We start from the raw sequence: 20,341 nt of genomic DNA, 5'->3' as shown, positions 1-20,341 counted from the left end.
TACCCTGGCCAATCCTCACTCAGTGCAGGAGACCCTTTCCCTGCGCTAAAACAAAGCCACAGTGATTTACATCAGTGGGGAAACCTGGCTTTGAACGTAAAAATCCATCCAGGAATCCAGCCACTAACTAATATTTTAAGGCTTAAAGAGATAAAATACTGGAGTGGTCCCACATCAACTGGGAAAGAAATGAGCTGAAACAATCCATGTCCTACTTAGCTGTTTCCATCACCCTGACACTGGGCTGCACACTTCAGGAGCCCTGGGACTGCTTTAGTTTATGAAAGAACAGCCAGGAATAGCCCAGTCCTGGTGTTCTTTTGCCACGTCCTACATCCAGCCATATCCTAACCAGGGGACCCTCACCACGCTCCAGAGATCTCCAGCTGGGCAGTTCTGGTTCTTGTCTGACAGCTTCATCCTGTGGGACACAGCTGTTGGGATGAAGACACTGCCAAGCCCAAGGAGAGCTGCTGCCCCAGCACCTTCAGGGAGTGGAGGAAGGGAAGCAGGACAGGATGATTCTTCATGGCCACCTCTGGCACTATTTTTTTTTTGCATGAGAGAGGCTAAAATCCGCTTCACGAGGCAACCTGAATTTCTGTGCCCATCTCCAATAGAGTTTAAATTGTGGACACAATTCCACGTGTGCATGGAGCAAAGACCTGGCTGGGGATCACCAGCTTGACTGCCTGAAGAGAACACAGGAGGACAGGGAAGGGGTCATCACCAGCTGCAGTCCCAGGTGTTAAGCACCTGCGATCTGGTGAGGATCAATTTGTACAACCACTGCTGCTCACAGCACACTGAAGTCCATTTTTGTTTTTTTCAGGGGCACCTTCACAAACCAAACTCCCTGCTGATTGACACAATGAGGAGAACAAGTCTTGGGGGAAAATCCAGCACGTAATTTCATTCCAGTGACACTCTCAGGCTGTAAAGGAGACGAATGCACAGTGTGGGATCCAGCTGGCCCCAGCCCTGCTCCTGGACCCCTCACATGGCCAACACCAAGAGCTGAGAGTGGGGCCGGGTGCCAAAACACTGAAGAAAAACACTTTGGCAAAATTCACCAACTTAATGGAAAAAGCAAAAGCAGCTTCCAAATGGCAGCAGTGTGAGTGATGGGGCTGTTAATTATCCCGGGGTTTTTAATGCAGGCTCTTTTTCCGTTACAGCTCTGCAGCGACAGAGCTGCATAAGCAGCTGGAGTAGCAAGAGTAAAGAAGATTTTTCTCCTTATATAGAGCTATCAAACCCACCTTGCCTTTATCTCAGCTTCCTCCCATGAGCTGTGATTTCCACTCTATCAAGAGACGCCACTAAATGTGTTTATTTCTTTTATTCACAGGCTGTGTGAGTACCACAATGAGGATTCTGGGGTTGTTTGCCTGGAGAAAACAAGGCTCAAGAGAGAACTTGGAGCACCTTCCAGTGCCTAAAGGGGCTCCAAGAGGGATGGGGAGTGACTTTGGACAGGGGCATGGAGGGACAGGACAAAGAGGAAGGCTTTAAACTGAAGGTGGGCAGACTTAGAATTGATGTTAGGAAGAAATTGTTCCCTGTGAGGGTGGTGAGACACAGGTTGCCCAGAGCAGCTGTGGCTATCCCATCACTGGAAACATCCAAGGCCAGGCTGGACAGGGCTTGGAGCAGCCTGGGATAGTGGAAGGTGTCCCTGCCCATGGAAGGGGGTGGAATGGGATGAACTTTTATGGTCCCTTCCAACCCAACCCACTGCTGCAGTCCTGGGTGTAGAGGTGCCCCACAGCACACATGATGTAAGCTCACATGAGCCTTTAAAGTTTTCCAATGCAGACACCAACTCCCTTTATAGCAGACTGAAGTTACTGACTACAGCTTAATTTTACTTCCCCACTTTTGGCAAGCTCCTGTGGATCAGTCCACGGGAACTGACCAGTGCCAGGAGTCCAAGGAAAAGTACAACTGAGAGGGACAGAGAAGCACAAACACCCTTATTCCCTTCTGACCAGACAAGTGCTGGAATGAAGCCCTGCACTGAATTTAGGACAGCAGGAACCAAACAGCCTTCAGGGTAAACTTGGTCACAAATTGTCCTCGAGGAAGTGACAATTTGACAAAGCTGAGGCAACCTGTAAAATAATTGTGATCAGCTAATTTCCCACTATTTCTGGAATTAGTTTGGCACAATTCCAGCTTTTTTTTTTAATAAAAGGTTTGCCCTGCCTTAAAATAAGAAGACCAAATGATTTTGTCATCTTGTTTGTTTAGATGATGGGTTGAAGCTGAAGGAACTATTTCAAGGGCCCATGGCAGCATTTAATTTTTATTTTTTTTTTCTCCCTCATTTACAGTGGGGAAATGGCTTTGAAATTGCAAACATTACTGCAAGGTGGAAAAACAATTCCCCACCACTTTTCTCCATTCAGGTGTATATTCTTCCTGTTCAAAAGACCACAAAGCCAGCTGGAGGCTGAAAATTGCTTTTCAAGAAAAGCAAATCTGCATTTCTAGCTGTAGATCAGACAGTACATCTTAAAAAGGAGAAAATGCACGTGTGGCTTAAGATCCCTTGCACATGACTGGAGGTGATATTCTGTAAGACTCCCAAGCAGCTTTGACAAACAGGAAGCAAATCACAACCTATAAACTGAGGCTCTAAATTGTACTGTGCATCGATTCCATCCCAGCTTTTTGGGGTACAAATCTTATTTTGTACCAGCAGCCTCCTCTGTGGAGCTTCTGGGGCTTCTGGCAATGATGGTATTTCTCCACTCCCCCTCAATTTCTGGCAAGAGCAATGGAAACACACAACTATGTAGATGTCCCCATATTGACCCTGCTCAGTCCTTTCCTGCAGTATAAATGAGGTATTGACTTACACCTCCAGGCAAAGATTTTGTGCACAGACACTGCTGCAAACCCCAGTGTGATAAGGGCAAAGTTTCTGAAACAACTGAAATACTATTAGTTTTCAATCCCCATTCAGCAGCTACATTTTTAAGGAAAGGTATTGAGCAGGCAAAGAGATATGGCCCCTAGAAATCCATTCTTAACAGAGCAATCTAGAAAATGCCAATATTAAGTAAGGAAAAATGAAATCCCTATCCCTGGAAGTGTTCAAGGCCAGGTTGGATAGGGCTTAGACCAGCCTGGTCTACTGGAAGGTGTCCCTGCCCATAGCAGGAGAGCTGGATCCATAAAGGCCTGACATTTGCTCATCTGGCACCTACAGCTCCTCTCAGGACTTCTCCAGGAGGGCCACCCTGACCTGCAGTGCACAGAAGGTGGGGATGAAGCACCAGCATGGCCAGGGTGACCTCACACCTCATCCTCTCAGGGGTTTAGGCTGGCACCTGCACACAGAGGGCTGAAGGGTCCCAAATTGCTGGTCCTTGTCCTCCTGACTGAACTGGAGCCTGTGCATTCACTGCACAGAGCTGTCCCAGAGCTGGGCTGCTCCTGGTGCCAACCTGCTCTCCCACCTGAGAGATGCCAGACTGATAAGGCTCAAACACCCTCCAGGCAGCTCCCAGCAGCTCTCCACAGTGGGGATCTTTCCTGGGAACCCATGACTCCCTGCCCTTCGCTCCCCATCCCTGTCTGTCTGGGATATTGGCTTTGCTGCTGTGTGAAGTGACAACACTCAGTGCTGGCCCTGGCCTTTGTGTTCTCCAGTAACTGGAGCCCTCGACAAACAGAAGTGCTAAGCCTGATCTGTCATCTAACTCCTTTTTTGTCCTTCCAACAAATGCCTTTGCATTCCTTCATTTTGTGAATGGGGTTTGGCAGAGCCATATAGAATTCCCCATTGTTTCCATTTGCTTCAGTAAAAGCGTCCATCATTTCTACTTATGTCCCCAACAAATTGGCAAAGAAAGGGAAGGGAGTAAAAAAACCCCACAAACCCTGTGTTTGTCCCTGGGCAGAGATTTCCAACACCAATCTCACCACAAACCTGGCCAACCTTCAGTCAGTAACAGAATCTCCATGAACAGAGATATTAAGCAGGGCAGATTTTAACCTCTCAACCCACTGCAGAAATGGGATGAAGTTGGAGCTTTATTTTAATAAAGCACACACTCAGAGAGACACATGGAAATAGCAGGAGGGTGGTCCTGGACAATGATGCTGTCTATCCCTCATGGGACACATCTCCAGGTGCAATTGCCTCCTCTCTACCCCCAAGCACCCAGCACACACATCATTTGCCACCCTACTGCTGAATTTGTCCAGAAGTGCCATAATCGGTCCCAAGACCACCTGTCCAGCTTGCAGGCAATCCTCTTTTCCTCTTAGAAAGGATCCACGCCTCCTTCCAGCCCTTTTAGGCCTTCCCAGGGGCTGACCCAGCCTGATGGTGCCAGGTGGATGCTGTAGTACCATATGTGCAGCTTCCTCATCCAGCACACAGACGGGCCAGGCAGCCCCAGAGCAGCACTGTGCCACCACCCCAGGGCTGTGACAGCAGGCTGTCACCCATCAGAGGTCCCCAGGCTGTCACCCATCAGAGGTCCCCAGGAGCATCGAGCCTCCTCCATGGCCAGAAGTGGCACTGGGGCTGAGTGGGCCAAAGTCACACAGTGGAACAGCACCTGAACTCTATGTGCAGTGGAATGGAAACTCTCCCCTGTGTTTTGGGGGGTCTGTGCTCGCCAGAAATTACCAAGAGGGCACTCTAAGCTTGAAGAGCCTGTAAAATTTTGTGTTCTTCTGGTTTTACAAACTCTGGCAGCTCAAGCAGACCCTGCGACTGCCACTCCTCCCCTGGGTCACCCACAGGCCTCCTGGAGGGCCCGCAGCTCCCCAGCCACCAGCCCTGCTCCAGAATCAGCTGCACGAGTACCAGAGGGACCCCAGTGCCACACGGCAGTGCCAGATCACTACCACCACAAGCTGTCCCCAGGCAGCAAAGCCCTCAGCCAGCCCAGCTGGCCCAGGGCCGTGCCAGCCGCTCAGGGCACCCTGCCCAAGAGCAGAGGCCTGAGGGGCCCTGGGCCGTGGGGCGGTGGGATGCACGGCGCTCCGCCAGGAGACTCAGATCCAGCCCCGAAATCCCTGAGGGAGAGGATGCGAAGGGCAGCAAGCGACCTCTGCTGAGGAGGGACCGGAGCGGCACCGGCAGGGGACAGGCCAGCCAGGACCCCCGCAAAAGGCGCTCCTGCCCAGGCACCGGGGGCAGATTGAGCACTGCCCGGCTCGGAGCCCACGGCAGGGCTGTGCCAGCCGGGGACACCCCGAGGCAGAGCCGGGCACGGGTCCCCGGCAGGCCGGGAGCCACGCTGCCTGCCCCCGGTCCCTCCTGAGCCGCGCTGACAGGGCTGGGATCTGTCCCCAGGCAGCACACCGGGCACATCGCTGTCCTCACGGACCGCGCCGAGCCCCGGCCCGGCCGAGCAGCTGGTGCCCTGTCAGGGGCTGTGCCTGGGGCCAAGTGTCGCTCCAGAGCCGTCCCTTCGCTGTGACACGCTGCTGGTTCAAAGGAACCTTTATCTGTCGGGTCCCCTTGGGGCTGCTCCCCTTCTGACGCCAGCCACCCTTGCACGGTGCCAGGCGGCTCTCCCAGACCATTCCCAGCACTAAAAAGGTATAACTGGGAGATGCTGCAGTTACCAGGGGCTCCAGACACGCCACAGCCACATCTACGCCAAAAAAAAAAAAAAAAAAAAAAAAAAAAAAAAAAAAAAAAAAAAAAAAATCCCAAAGAAAACCCCCACACCGCAAGAACCCCAAAGCGCTGAGATTCAGCCCTTGTGAGTATATAAACACACAGAAAACTTGTCAAGCAGAGCAGCTGCAGCCCCTGGGATGGGATCTGGGCTCTCCATGTAACTTCACACACAGGCTGAGCCTCCAAGGGAGCTGCACATTCACCCTCCTCCGGCCCTGGGGAAGGGGCGGCAGCGGGATGACCCCGGCGGTGGAGGGGGGCTGCCCCCAAATCCCCCGGCCCCGGTCCCCCTCTTTCCCCCATCTCCCAGCCCAGCCGGGCAGAGGGATCCTGTACACAACTTTTTCAAACTGCCAGGCAGAAGAATCCCAGCCTTTCCAAGGGAGTGTCGGTAAATCATCAGTACATCCGACAACGCAGCCAGCGGGATTAACCCTTTGCGGGATCCCGGGAAAATAACAACAACAACAACAAAACCACCACCAACAACGCGCTTAACAACGAAAACAGCAAAATTTGGCCCCAGCTGTGGGAGAAGGGGGACGGGCAGCGTGTGCGCCGGGATCCTTTCACACACGGGCGGAGAGGGAGCAGCGTTTTGTGTGTGCCGAGCACATGAAGAGGAGCTGCCGCCGCGCACCTCCGCCGTGCCCATCCCTCGGGGCTCCCCCACCTCAAGAAGCACGACCCAGGTACCCGTGTCCCCGAGGGACCGGCTGAGGAGCAGCACCCCTGCTGCAGGAGGGGCTGGCACCCCCCGGGCAGGGCAGGGTGAGGGCTGGAGGGGCAGCTCCTGCATCCTGCACCGCCTCCCGGAGCACCCCCGCGCTGGGAGCCCCCGTCCCGGTGCGGGGGGCTGGGGGCGCTGGGGGGGCTCTCCCCGCCGGTCCCCCGCACCCCGCAGCCCCGTTCCTCCCGCTCCGCAGCGTGGCCTCCCCGCTCGCAGCCCGTTCTCCTCTCCAGAGCTGGAGTTTTCACATCATCCCCTGGCAGAGGAATGTGTTCCCCCACCCCGCTCCCAATTCCCGGGATCCCGCGGCTCCCCGGCACCCCCAGCCCGCCCGGGATTCCCTTCCCCAGCGCCGGGAGTAGCGGAGTTTGTACTCACCCCCTGCCTGCCGCTGTAGCTCTGAGTCTGGAGACCGGCTCTGATTCCGGCTCCATCACGTTTAGTGCATTGTCTCTTTCGGGCAATTTTTGCGGCAATCCATCAGAAATCGGGGCATAAGGCGGTTTGTGGGTACATCCTTCCCAGGAGCTCGGCTCTCTGCCTCGCTAAGGGGTTCAGCTGTGTCACAGACACCCCTGGCCCGGACGGCTCACTCCTTCCTCCTTCTCTTCTGGGTCCTTTTGCTTACACAGATCTTTTAATCCCATTTAACTCCCTCTCGGCAGACTGCAATTACCTTGGAAAAAGGAGAGAGAACACAAAGTACACTCTAGGAAGCCAGGCTGGCCCATGGTCGCTGGATTTCTTGCCTTTTTTTTCCTCTCCTTATAAATAGTGCAATTTCTGTGATCTCTGATTCCCAAAGTCCGTGATTTCAAGTGTTTTTTCTTAGCTGTTACATTTTTTGTTGTTGGTTGGTTGGTGGTTGTAATTATTATTTTTATTTGCAATGCAGATGTGCCTCCCACCCCCCAAGGATCTCTCCTCTGGACTTAGAGAGAAGAGGAAAAGGCAGATTTTGAGAAATGAAAATTATTTAAGGATGTCCTTACTGCCTCTCTCTGCTGCCCTCCTCTGTAATAGCGAAGCATTTACGAGAAATTATACAAAATAAATAAATAATTTGGGGGAAAAAAAAAAGAAGAAGAAGAAGAAGAAAGAAAAAAAGAAACTCTTTTGGCCAGAACTGCGGGGAAAGAATTGAAGACCCTGTCCAGGCCCCAGGGGAAGCCCAGGCCCTTCTTTGCTGATGGAAATTGCAGCCCCCTGAACTCACCTGTCCAGGGCCAGGAGCCCCAAACCGGCCTGGACCCACCTTACAAAGTACCTGACATGGCTTTTCCCTTGGGATCAGCGCTGGCAGCCTGTGGATGGGACTCAGGCTTGGAGGAGAAAAGACCCCCATGCCCCTGTTCCCCTCCTGGAGCTGCTCTGCTTCCCCAGAGCATCTCCAGAGCCCCTCTCCTCCCGGCACCGAGGGAGGAATCTGCATCCCGGAGGGCAGGAACGGGGCAGTGAGTTTCCCCATGCGAGGTCCATCAGAACAAGCTGGATCCCGAATCCTCCTGGTCAGCTCTGGCAGGAGAGGGGACTTCCACATGTGGATAAAACCTTCATCCCTGCTTCCCCTCCTCATCCAAAGTCCCACCCAGCCAGCCGTGGAGCCCCAGGGCGAGCGGCAGATCCCTGCTGTCCTCTGATTCCCTGAGGAGGTGAGGGCAGCGGTGCCTCCTCCCTGCAGCCGCGGGTGCCCCTGCCCTGCTCCCTCCCCCTGGCAGCACCTCTGCCTCGGGCACTTACTCTGCAGCGAGCTGAGAGCCTGAGCAGCATCTCCGTGCAACCCCATGCCCCTGGGCATTCATTTGTCCCAGCAGAATTGCTACTTCTTTAGAAATAATAACGTTTTTAAAAATAAAAAAAAGTAAAAAAAAAAAAAAAAAAAAAAAAGGAGGAAGAAAAAACTCAAACAAAGCCCCTTCCTCCCTCCTTCCCCTCAAGGTGTCTCCTGCTCTGCGAGCCCGGGAGAGGCAGCCGGGGTGAGGGGCCCGGGGCCAGCCGGGGCTCTCGGGGGTCCCCCCAAATTCAGCAGATAATCCTTCCCCGGGGCTGGCACGTCCCCCTCGGGCCGTCGCTGCTCTCGTGGCTCATGGATGCTGCAGGCAGCCAGGAGGGAAGGGCGGTGGGGAGCGGGCGCTGGGAGGCACATGGATGTGAAAGAGGTGGAAGTTCTGAGGCTGCCCTTGTCCTTTTAAATAGCTGCAGCCCGGGGACTCCGGGCTGGCGGGGGTGCCCCAGGTATCCGGTTTCAGCAAACAGCAGCTAATGAGCAGAGATCCAGCCTCCGAGGGGCAGGATCAGCGCTGCCGCCGGGCAGGGGGGCACCCCGGGCACCCCACCAGCAGGGGAGGGGAGCGCCGCGGCTCAGGGGCTGCGTGGGCACTGGCAGGGCAGGGGACAGGGCTGCAGGGTAAGGGGACAGAATTTCAGGGTAAGGGACAGGGCTGCAGGGGCTATAGGACCCCCAGGGTAAGAGGACGGGGCTGCAGGGCAGGGGTCAGGCTGCAAAGTAAGGGGATGGGGCTGCAGGGAAAGGGGACCCACAGGGCAAAGGGAGGGGGCTACAGCGGCTACAGGACCCCCAGGGCAAGGGGACAGGGCTGCAGGGATAGGGACAGGGCTGCAGGGGCTACAGGACCCCCAGGGCAAGGGGATGAGGCTGCAGGGTGAGTGGACAGGGCTGCAGGGTTAGGGACAGGGCTACAAGGGCTACAGGACCCCCAGAGCAAGGGGATGAGGCTGCAGGGTGAGTGGACAGGGCTGCAGGGGCTACAGGACCCCCAGGGGAAGGGGATGAGGTGCAGGGCACAGGGCACGTCCTGCGGGGTGCTGATCACCCAGTACACACCCAAGACCCCAGCGTGGCTCTGCCATCAAGGCTGAGCCACCCCAGGGCTCCCTCCACAAAGGTGTTCTGTGTCTTACTGCATTATCTCCTGAGATGGGAAGGGCTGAAGCACCTCACAGCTGGGCATGGGCACTAAACTTACCCACTCCCCATGAAGAATACACAGCCACAAACAGGACCCCACATCCACCCACCAAGTACCTGAACTTCACTGAGGCTAGAGGAGAGCGATGTTACATCACGTTCAGACCAGAAAATTCAAGGACCCACTGGCCTGACTCAGCAATGCAGGCTTTACTCAGAAACCTGACCTCAGAGCGTGGCCAAAAGTCGAGGTTTCCACCATAAATCAGATCTCCTACATGACATCTTCTGCTACCATGCATGCTAAGCGCTTCTCTCCCTCAATGCATACATTTGGTTTAGTTGTGCTTGCTTGCTGGAGCTGTGGTTTTCCATATCCCAGTTTCTATAGGCAGAAGATTTTATTCATACCTTTGCTCTGAAGCATCTACATTTTGCTTCCTTTCTCGCTATAGCAGATGAATTTTTAAGCAGAGACAGCAAAACAATTAGAAACAAGCAGTGTTGGGACTGGGGTTAACTAACAGCCTCACAGTTCCTCTGTCCTCCAGAAAACCTTCTCAGAAGGGTGCAGCTAAGTTACACATCCTTGTCAGAAATTCCTATTCACAGAAAAACGTGTCTCAAACCCCTCTGAAAGCCCAGGAACTCAGATGACCCAAACAGTCCAGCTTTGAGGACTGTGACTTTAGGGACAACAGGCAGTGACACAGCTTGTCAGAAACACCATAAAATCTCTATTTTTCTTAGCTATTTTTTCCCCCAGCTGTTCTTTCCATGTTTCTCAGTCACACATTCCTCACTGAGAAACATATTCTAGCCATGCTGAAGTGCTTAAGATAAAGCTTTAATCAATTAAAAAAAACCTCCAACTTCACATAATTGTGAATTAATCCCTCTGCTGTTGAATATACCTTAGATTCTGCTGCTTATTTCTACCTTTTCTCTCTTCTGAATGCAGCAAATATTTAGTAAACTCCCTTTCCCTCAAAAAAAAAAAACCAAACCCCACCCTACCCTACTTGAAAGGAACAAGGCCTGGCTTTTCAGAGAGAGAGACAAAAAGGAAAGGAAAATGATGTGCTGCATCTTTTTGCGAAGATTTATCCAAAGTGGATGTGCATGGGTAGTGGGAAAGGACTGATGGTGCTCCAGATCCACAGCATCTCACCAAGGATCACCATAAAACACCATAAAACTCACTGACAGCCTCATCCTCAAATCCTCTGCCCATATTTGCTCCGATGAACATTTTCAGACCAAACACATGCCTAAAAGCTTTGCTAGCACGAAGACATAAATGTATCCCAGCAGTAGGAAAAAGGGAATTACTTTAAAACAAAAGGAAACCCAACATTGCTGAAGCCAAGACTTGTGCCAAGTGAATTCAGGTTCAAAAATTAGACCTCATTCTTCAAAAAGAGAAAAGCCACAACATATGATCTGAATAGAAATATATTTAGCAGATTTATTTTTCTTCCCTTCCAAATTTAAATAGAAGCCATTTTAAAACACAAAATAAACTGAAGTAAAACGGCACAGCAGTGAAACGAAAAAAAGGAAAAAAAAAGAAAAAAAGGAATTTGGATTGAATAGTTTAATTAGCCAAAAAAAGTATAGGGGAGGAGGAAAAGCCACCACACAACATAGAGAACAGGGAACAGAACACTTGCTTTTGATGAAACACACTCTCTCAAAAAAAGCAGCATGTCATTACAGCCTGAATAAATACAGCATCTTAAATATTCACCCCTATTTAGCCACTTGCAGAAGAACCAGTACCCACCTCTCCTCAGGAGCTGCAGCTCGGTTAAGCATCAAGGCTCTCTTTAATATAATTTTGTCTCTTTGCTCCTCTTAGAAAAGCGAGTGTGGAGGCACCGGGGAGCCACGGCAGGCGTGTCACAGCTGCCCAGTGTGGCACAGGCTCCAGGGGCAGGGGAACGCCAGCCTAGCCTGGACCTGCCAGCCCCCTTTGGCTTGGCCTGAGGGACAACGCTGAATTACCCTGCAGTCGTTTGCACCTTTGCCCAAGTCCAAAAAGAGTCCTGGATCACTCACTGCCCCCAGAAGTCGCGAGGAATTACAGGGATGTGTTTGGATATATTTAGATAAATACTCCATTCAGGTTTAAAACCCGTGGCATAACCAGGCAGAAGTGAAAACCGCGGCACCGGAAAAACTTGTGGGAGGGATCAAACAAACAGGCGAAGGAAAGGTGGGATAAAGAGCCTTTCACTCGCTGCTGGGCTGGGGATCCACACCCAGCCTGGAGCGGGAGGATCTAAACTTGGACCCCGGCTTAGAGCTGCTGGAGCCAGGGGAAAAGGGAGCCGGGCTGTGGGAGCAGGGTGATGGTGCCAGCCAGGGTGGGAGAGCTCTGCAGCCCCACATCACACGGGACAGGGCTGCAGCCACACCTGGGAGCCGGCAGGGACAGGGGATTCACCAGGAACAGGAGTGGGGCTGAGCCGAGCCAGAACATGGGCACAGCAGGGCTGATCCCAGCCCATACCCGGGCACAGCAGGGCTGATCCCAGCCCATCCCTGGGCTCAGCAGGGCTGATCCCAGCCCATACCCGGGCACAGCAGGCCTGATCCCAGCCCATCCCTGGGCTCAGCAGGGCTGATCCCAGCCCATACCCGGGCACAGCAGGGCTGATCCCAGCCCATACCCGGGCACAGCAGGGCTGATCCCAGCCCGTCCCTGGGCTCAGCAGGGCTGATCCCAGCCCATACCCGGGCACAGCAGGGCTGATCCCAGCCCATACCCGGGCACAGCAGGGCTGATCCCAGCCCGTCCCTGGGCACAGCAGGGCTGATCCCAGCCCGTCCCTGGGCACAGCAGGGCTGATCCCAGCCCATACCCGGGCACAGCAGGCCTGATCCCAACCAGCACCCAGGCACACCAGGGCTGATCCCAGCCCGTCCCTGGGCACAGCAGGGCTGATACCAGCCCATACCCGGGCACAGCAGGGCTGATCCCAGCCCGTCCCCGGGCACAGCAGGGCTGATCCCAGCCCGTCCCCGGGCACAGCAGGGCTGATCCCAGCCCATACCCGGGCACAGCAGGGCTGATCCCAGCCCATCCCTGGGCACAGCAGGGCTGATCCCAGCCCGGACCCATGCTCAGCACCCAGCAGGGCTCAGCAGGGCCGGGCTGTGCCGGGGAGCGGCTGCTGACTCAGCAGCATCAGCAGCCTCGGCAGCCAGAGCCCCGGGCTGGGCTCAGCCCTGCCTGCCGGGCTGGCACTGAGATGTTTCTGCCAAAGCAGCCATTTCTATCCCTCTTCCCCCCATATTTGGCTGCAGTGCTCTCTCAGGTAGGTAATTCCCTGTGTAGGATTTCCTAATCCCTACATGAGTTTTCTGTTCAGATCCTGCATTTAACATGGCACTTTTCACATCCATGAGCTCTGCTCAAATGGCTGGCACTAGTTCAAGCCCTGGATTAAAGTCTTCCCTACCCTGTAGGGACCTGACCATGAGCAAAAACCTGCTGAAGAGCTTCCTTTGCCTGCTGAGAAGTCCCACCATCCATGGCAAAGTCAAGATCTCATGGAAGGCAGAAGCTGGCCCAGCTGGGATCTGGTCGATGGATGCTCCTGGTTTGGTCTCTCTGGCTTCAGCCATCACTGCAAGATGAGGAGGTTTCTGCAGAGGGGCAGAACACGCAGCACTCCTGGTTTTAGGGTTTGCTGTTTGACAGCTATTCATGATCCAAAAGCTGCTGTGGGTTGTGTTTCTCGTTCCCAGTGCACTGTGGAAGGTATTAATTATAGAAGAGATGTACAGAGAGCTTGAAAATCATGTATGTAACAGAATTGCTGCTCAGTGTTATCCCCCCCTCGCCACAGCCTTCCTGACAAAGCCACTCCTGTCCTGTGCCACCGGCTGCCGGTGACATGTTTGAACTTCTGCAGCCTTTTGATGTAAAATGTTTTAAATTCTTTTTGGGAACACTAAAGGCTTTTGTCTCCTGGCCGGTGCTGTGGGGATGCCACGTCTGGCAGAGACTGATCTTTCTGTGCTTTCCAAGTGCACCATATCACACCGGGCTGCCCAGCCAGCCGAGAGCTGGGAATGGCTGTTAATGATTAAATGGAGCCCTTTTCCATCGGAATGAAAGGGAACACAAAGCAGCCATACGAGTCCAAACCCACCCTTCCCATGGCAAGGCTGCCTGCTGATTACAGCTCTGTCCTTCCCTCCGTTTGGGAATTTGGGGAGCTGCAGTTTTACAGGGTGGCTGTGAGGTGATTGTTCAGCTGATGGCAGCAGCAGCGCTGGGCTGACAGGTCAGCCCCGACAGGGCAATGCATCACCAGGCTCTGACAGGAAGATATTACAGCTCCTAAATCCTGCCTGCCTTGAAGAAATCAGGCAAAGCCTGCCTGTTTTTGTGAACCTCCCTTTATTTCCCTGTTTGTCCATGTGTTCTCTCTGGTTTAGACTTATTCAGTCACTGGTGCTGGTGGAAAACACAAGAGAATCAACACCACCAGTTTGGAGCTGTGTTCTCCAGCCCAGGCTGTTCTGCTGCCTGGTGGTGATCCTACATTTGAACAGAAGAATACCAAGACCCGTTTCCCTCTTCTACCATGGAGGGAAAAAACTAATTCACCATGCAATGCCCTATTAGGTTCTGTTTTGTCGGGCCAGGGTTTTATGAGCCCTTAAAAGGGAACCTAATACACCAAGGATAGCTTAGCTATTACCTTTGGAGGCAAATAATGAGCAGGATGGCTTCTGCTGCAGTGTTAGAAACAGAAAGGTTTAATAAAAGGAAAAACAATAAACAGAAAATCCGAGCCAGGTACAGAGGTCTAATCCTGGTAGAAACACATTCACAAAAGCCTCGTGGTTCCTTTGTTCTCTCTTTTTCTACCTTATGGCCCAGGCGGGACCTTTTGGCTTCCATCCAATTAGGTGACCCCAAGGTTTTAGTAACGTCTCTGGGGTCCTATAAGGTGTCTTTTCACCTGATCGTTGGGAGAAACTTCTGGGCTTCCTTCCTTTTTTGGGGGACAAAAGCTAGTTTGCCCCTCTCTCATTGGGGGCATCCCCCTACACTCCTTCAATGCCCTCTGGGCTGCTGCACAGGAGGAGCAGCTCTCCCTGCCTGGGGTTTGCTGGTTAAATGCAGCAATGCACCAGCAAGCACAAGCACTTTTCCCACCAGTGTGCAAAGGAGCTTGTTCATGCCACGGGCTCCTGGAGATAGTTGAGAGCTGTCCTGGATGAGTGCAGGTAACATGAGCTCTAAAGAGGCAGCCTATCTGCTCCTCATGAAACAGAACCACCCTGAGAGTGCCTTCCCCCTCAGCAAAGGAACCACACCAGCACATTAAAGTGCCTGCTGATCTCAATAATTTCCTGCGCATTAAGGACAAAAGGACAACTGCCACTGTGGTTGCTGCTGCTATGACAGCAATTTACCATGGCAGGGAGCACAGACAGGGAGTGTGTCATGTTTCAGTCTGAATTCGGCAGGTCACACAACCCTTAGGATTTTAGGCAGCAGTGCCCAGTCCTGGTGTGGTCTGCCAGGGTTCTGGATATCCCAGTGACACTGGTGCAGGTGTGGCTCAGTGCTTGTGCCACAGCCCAGCACCCACAACACACAACTGATGCAGGAGAGATGAGCCTGACCTGCTCTGAATACTCTGGACCAGGATTTGGGAGCTGCAGGCAGCAAACATGGGAAGGTACAGGCTGTGGAGTCACTCCAGGTCCTTCTGGAGCAGGGATGCTGTTTGCTCTGAGGATGAGGAACAAGCCTAAGGGTGAGAACACAGTGCTGGTGGCAGCTGGAGCTCATGGCACACCCAGGCAGCCTCAGGGCAGAGTTCAAAGGGAGATGGAAATCAGCACAAGATCTTGGCCTTGTGTGCTACAGCACAAGTGCCTGGGACAAAGGTTTTGTGCAAGACAGAAACTCAGCCTGAGTCAGATTCTGACTAGTTTCAGTGGGAAAGGGAGAAGAAAAGGAGCTTAGAAAACATCAAAGCAAATGCTGGTCATAACAAAAAGTTAGGGTAATAATATTTAAATCCAAAAGGTAGTTTTTCTACTGTCTAAGCAAGATATATTCTTTGTTTCCCACTGCTGTGGGAAGATAACCCTGTGTCCTGTTTCTGGGCAGGCTTGTGGAAGCAGTTCCCTGTGCAAAGGGAAATCATACCTGCAGGAAGAAGCTGAAGTGAAAATGATAAATCCAGGCAGGGTAAGACTAGACAGATTTGAGATGAGAATTTCTTAGGCTCCACCCTGCCCTGGGCTCAGTAATGACAACAGAAAAGCTCCTTCAGCAGTGACAAGGATGAGGCAGCCCTTGCACAAACACACGTGTGTATTAAGTTAAGCCTGTACTCTGCTACATCCTGAGCTATCCACACCAAAAAGCAGCAGCAATTTGGTTTGTGCAATCAGAGTACTTTTAAGATATGACGCAGCCATATGAAGGAATTGCTGAACCCAATGCAAGCCACAGCGCCCTGCTACACCCCCCCTTCCTTTTGCAGGGGTGCTGAGCTATTTCTGTGAGCAGCTGCTGAGCTCTGCTGGGATGGGAAGTGCTGAGGCTGCAGACAGGCTCTGTCCCTTCCTGCCTCGGAGGCTGTTTGGTGCTGGGTGCCTGGGGCTGGCCAGGCAGCTCTGCCCTGCCTGAAGCAGCAGCTTGCTGAGGCTCACACGCTAACCTAGATCCCAGCAGGGCTCAGTTTGCCTTTCACTGCCCCAGTGACCTGCAGGGTGACCTGAAGCAACTTAAACCATTGCTTTTGTGCTATTATTTTCTTGTCTCTAAAGTGAAGCTTGTGATATAGATCATCTTGTGTGTAAAGAGGTTTAAGACCTTCAGGCATCAAGCACTGCCAGTGGCTGTTATTGCTGCACGGTGCAGTTGGCAGCAGCCCCTCCTGCAGGAGCAAGTGTAAATCTATTTCCCAACCAGTTTTACATTCAGCACAACCTGCCATCCTCCAGATGCACAGTTCATTAGAGACTGCTCTGGTTTATCTGGCTGTAAAGGCCTGTGTAAAAAAAAAAAAAATAGCCCTGTTGATTAAACATGCAATTCAAATCCATCTCCTGGAGCAGAGCAGACAGTTCCTGGTGCTTTATCTGCACTGACTGAAATGCAATCTGTGCCACTTAGAGCAGAACAATGCTGGATTTCTTCATACTTCACTCAAATTGTTAACACATAAAGCAGAAACACAGCCCATTTCCACAGAGAAGGTCTCTCCTGACATACTCAGTGTGTTAACCCAGAATATACAAATCTGCTTCAAAGCTAATAGGCTTTTTTTTTTCTTCCTGCAAACACACTTCTCCACATCTGCACACTCTCACTCTCTCTACTTCAACAGCAATAGTATTTGGTAAAGCTCTCCAAACAGGACTCACTGCAGAAAGGCTGTATTTACTGATGTTTGGGTAAGAACTAATGAGAGACCTGCTTGTGTCTCTGTTCCTAAAAAAAAAAAAAAAAATCAAGTCAATAAGTCAATATTTATACACCCACTGGTGAAATAAATCCTGCCTTCCTCAAGAAGAGGGAAATAAAATGAAGTGTTTGAATCAGGATTTCATGGAAGGGGACTTTGTTTCCCTATTTGTTTTCAGAGTTTGGGATATGTTTGGGATTTAAAGAAAATCATTATTGTAATTTGAAAGCAATTGTACTGTACAGAGCCCATCAAAGCAGCTTCATAGTGGGACTTGTCACTGAAGATTAAAAAAAAAGGGGGTGCAGGGAGATGATCCTTAAATATCCAACCCCAGATCATTCTATGACTCTGTGATTCTGTGATATTTCAGAAATGTAGCCAAGTCCTCATTTGCAACAGCCAGCAGCATCACTGTAGAGGAGCCTTTGTACAAACCAGATCAGGACATTTTTATTCCCATTCTCCCAGAATCCGTGGGATTGAAGAGCCTTGTCACTGAACAGAGTTAGCTCAGGGTCAAGCTCTACACTCCAAAAACCAAGGAAAAAAATGCTGTTTGCTCTCCAGTTTCTTAGAAAACAGTCAAATCCCTCTTCACATGGAACTTCTCATTTGTGTGCCATCAGCAAACCTTTCCACTGGCAAACTCAGCACAGGTAAACAAAGTTTGTGTTTTATCATTGTAATCTCCCTTCAGAGCCAGCCTGGACACCTGCCCTGCTGCTGTTACGTTGCTTTTCTCTGACTTTTCTTCATTATGAGCTAAGATTAAACTACTTCTTGTTTAACTTAAAAAGGGCAACTTTCAATCTCATTCTACTGCTCAGCGTATCTTGAGATGCTCCTCTCTGAACAGCTCTGCCTCTTTTCCCATCAAACCCCACATTTAGCACACAAACTCACTGCAAAACTTGCATTAATCAGCAGAATGGGATAAATGAGACTATTTATATTTCCCATCTCCAAAAGCCTTGAATAAGCAACAATGTTCTGTTGATATTCTTGCCAGTGGCTCTGCCCCAGGCAGGGAGCAGGTTCAGTATTTGCACCTGACCCCTCCTTATTAAAAGGCCATTAACTGATGTGGGTAAGGAGGCTCTCCCCTCTGCCTTCCTCAAAACAACACAGAACACCCCAAAGAGCCATCACAAACCCCCTCATGTGATGTCCTTAACGTGCCTTTCAGCACATCCTAAAAGCACTTTGCAACATTGCTGTTGATGATCCTTGCTTCATCGCCCCCAAGCAGCTTTCCCCAACTCCCAGCCAATGTACAGAGAGCTGCAGGTACAGAAAGGGTTAATCCTGAACGAGGACGTTCTCTGGAGGTGCATCACCACCCCAACTCCAGAAAGTTCGTGATGGTCCCATTCCCATCCCAGTGAAAAGGGAGCCCAGGAATCCCTGCCCTTGACACCACTGCTCTGGGAGCTCCTGGAAACTCTCCTGTCCTCTGCACATATCCAGCAAAGGGACCTTGTGCAGAAAATAAAGTTTCTCTGTATCCTTCACCCTTCATCCTGAGCTGGTTTTCACTTTTTTTCCCTGACATGCAATTATTAAACAACAGGAACAAACTAGCTTCTGGGTAAAACTTCCCCCAAAGCAGTTGAAAGACAGCAAGAAATGCCAAGATTTCTATTTCCCTTCTTCTTTAAAGGGAAAATAACATAAAATTTAAATATTTGTAAATGCCACTGATTAGCATTTTATTTTATAGCTTTGATTTTAAAAATTATTTCTATTTTTTAGCCCAACAAAGACACCCTTTCCCCATAGCAATGCTAGGAGGGGACTCTGCTGAAAATTATAGATTCCAGAGTTTGCAAGAGAACCACAAAGGCTTAATTATAGTTATTGACATTCCAAACACCCACTGAAGGCCTAATCTTCCCTTGGCCAGAAATAACCACACAAAGTGAAGGTAGAAAGCAAACATCAAACCACCTCAACAGCTGGTTACTGCAGTGGGGCACAGAGAGAGGTCCTGTCCCCTCCTGGAGGGGACACTGATGGGGCTGAGGCTCTCATCCCTCTGATTTCCTTGGGGCATTTATCCCCCATAAAGTGGGGCTGCACAAGGTACCCCTTTCTCCAGGGAAGGACCTGGACGAGCTCCTGTCTCTGCTGTGGGATTCAATCCCTGTGTTCTGCATTTTTAATGCATTTGTGCTGCTCCCAGACCACACGGGTGCACCCCACCCTCCTGGGGACCTGTGGCAAAGGTGCTGGGTGGAAGGAAGGCTTTTCAGAGGGAGGTGTGACACTCCTTGGAATGAGAAACTCCTTGGAATTAGGAAATGCCTTGATACTGTCCCCATCCCTGTCTGTCCCAGGCTGTGGCAGATCCCCGAGGAATGGTGCAGCAGACTCCACACCCCAACAGCTGCAGCCACATCAAAGGCTGGGTGCTCACAGAGATGCTGAAAGGGTCAGAAAAGGTGGAGCATCTCTGGGGAAATCCCAGGGAGCCTCCTGAGCACGGTTTCCTCTGAGGGATCCTGGATGTGCTGATCCTGAGGCTGAGCACACTGAGAGCAGGGCCCTGGTGATTGAGGGGCTGTCCCAGTGCGCTGCTCACACAGAGCCCCTGGCACCATTTTATTTTCTGGAAAAATCCCTTTGCCAGGATTTCTCTCCTGGGAAGCTGAGAAGCCTCAGAGAAAAAGGAAAACAATATTATGTCATTTGCTTCTCCTGTGTTTTGCTGCTTTGGAATGTGGTTTGGACATTATTTATCCAACAGGTGGTTTCACATGAATTGTTTTTACTCATTGGCCAATCACAGCCAAGCTGTGTCGGACTCTGCAGAGAGAGTCATGAGTTTTTCATCAGTATCTTTTAGCCTTCTGTCTGTATCCTTTCTGTATTCTTTAGTAAATTTTAGTATAACATTCTGTAATATCATATCATATCATATAATAAAATAATAAATTAGCCTTCTAAGAACATGGCGTCAGATCCATCATTTCCTCGCCTTCGTCAGGGTCTCAAAATACAGGAAGCCCCCTCAAACCCACAGCACGACCTTGTGACAGCCTGGCAAAGGCAGGAGGAGCCCGAGGGGGAGGCAGCAGCAAGGACCTGGGTCACTGTCACAGCAGAGACTGAGCCAGAGCTTGGGAGACAAGGCACACAGCCCCCTGCAACAGCCCAGCCCAACCTCCTGTGCCATTCCCACTGCTGCTGTCCCCACAAAGCTCAGGGTGTTTGCTCAGGGCATGGGGAGGGTTGTTCCCCCGGGCTGCCTTTGCCCCAGGGCACTGCAGGCAGTCAGGGCAGCGCTTCCAGCACTGCAGAGAACAACAGGCTCCACCACACTCCCCCATTTAGACCAGAGCAAGGGGGTCCATGCAAATCCCACAGGGAAGCTTTAGGACCTGTAGGAATAAACTGCTGACTGCAGGAAGCTGTTCCACACTCAGATCCTGCCCCTCTCCATGGGGATGAGAAAGTCCAAGGGAAGAAGGAGAGACCAAGGCTGGGCTCACTCCATGGCAGACTGGGGCTGTGTGGGGCATGAGGGTCATGGCTGTGAGCAAAGCAGCTTCAGGCAGGTTTAGATTCCTCCACTT

General features: G+C 51.6%; 1 protein-coding gene and 1 long non-coding RNA gene across 6 annotated transcripts in view; one reads left to right on the top strand and one right to left on the bottom strand.

Moving 5' to 3' along the window:
* COL27A1 (collagen type XXVII alpha 1 chain) overlaps positions 1 to 8,110 on the bottom strand; it is a 142,737-nt gene extending 134,627 nt beyond the window's left edge. For 3 of the 4 annotated variants that reach the window (XR_010349156.1, XM_064394050.1, XM_064394052.1), the window contains exon 1: positions 6,762 to 7,282. Coding sequence is in view for 3 of the 4 variants with exons in the window: in XM_064394050.1 (XP_064250120.1) it covers positions 6,762 to 6,817 (56 nt within the window). In the remaining variant the exon portion in view is untranslated. Of the gene's footprint in view, positions 1 to 6,761; positions 7,283 to 7,650 lie in introns of those variants that run through there. The other variant, XM_064394051.1, reaches the window with a different exon arrangement.
* Positions 4,349 to 7,450, top strand: LOC135283342 (uncharacterized). 2 transcript variants are annotated; one of them, XR_010349159.1, is made up of 3 exons: positions 4,413 to 5,735; positions 6,011 to 6,345; positions 7,279 to 7,450. It is a non-coding gene; the product is annotated as an uncharacterized LOC135283342 (long non-coding RNA). The 2 variants fall into 2 exon arrangements; XR_010349158.1 differs by having other exon boundaries at positions 4,349 to 6,345.
* Positions 8,111 to 20,341: the final 12,231 nt, after the last annotated feature.

This window comes from Passer domesticus, chromosome 18, assembly GCF_036417665.1.
Source record: "Passer domesticus isolate bPasDom1 chromosome 18, bPasDom1.hap1, whole genome shotgun sequence".
NCBI lineage: Eukaryota > Metazoa > Chordata > Aves > Passeriformes > Passeridae > Passer > Passer domesticus.
The sequence above is the reverse complement of the archived record's forward strand: the minus strand, read 5'-3'. Positions and strand labels throughout refer to the sequence as shown.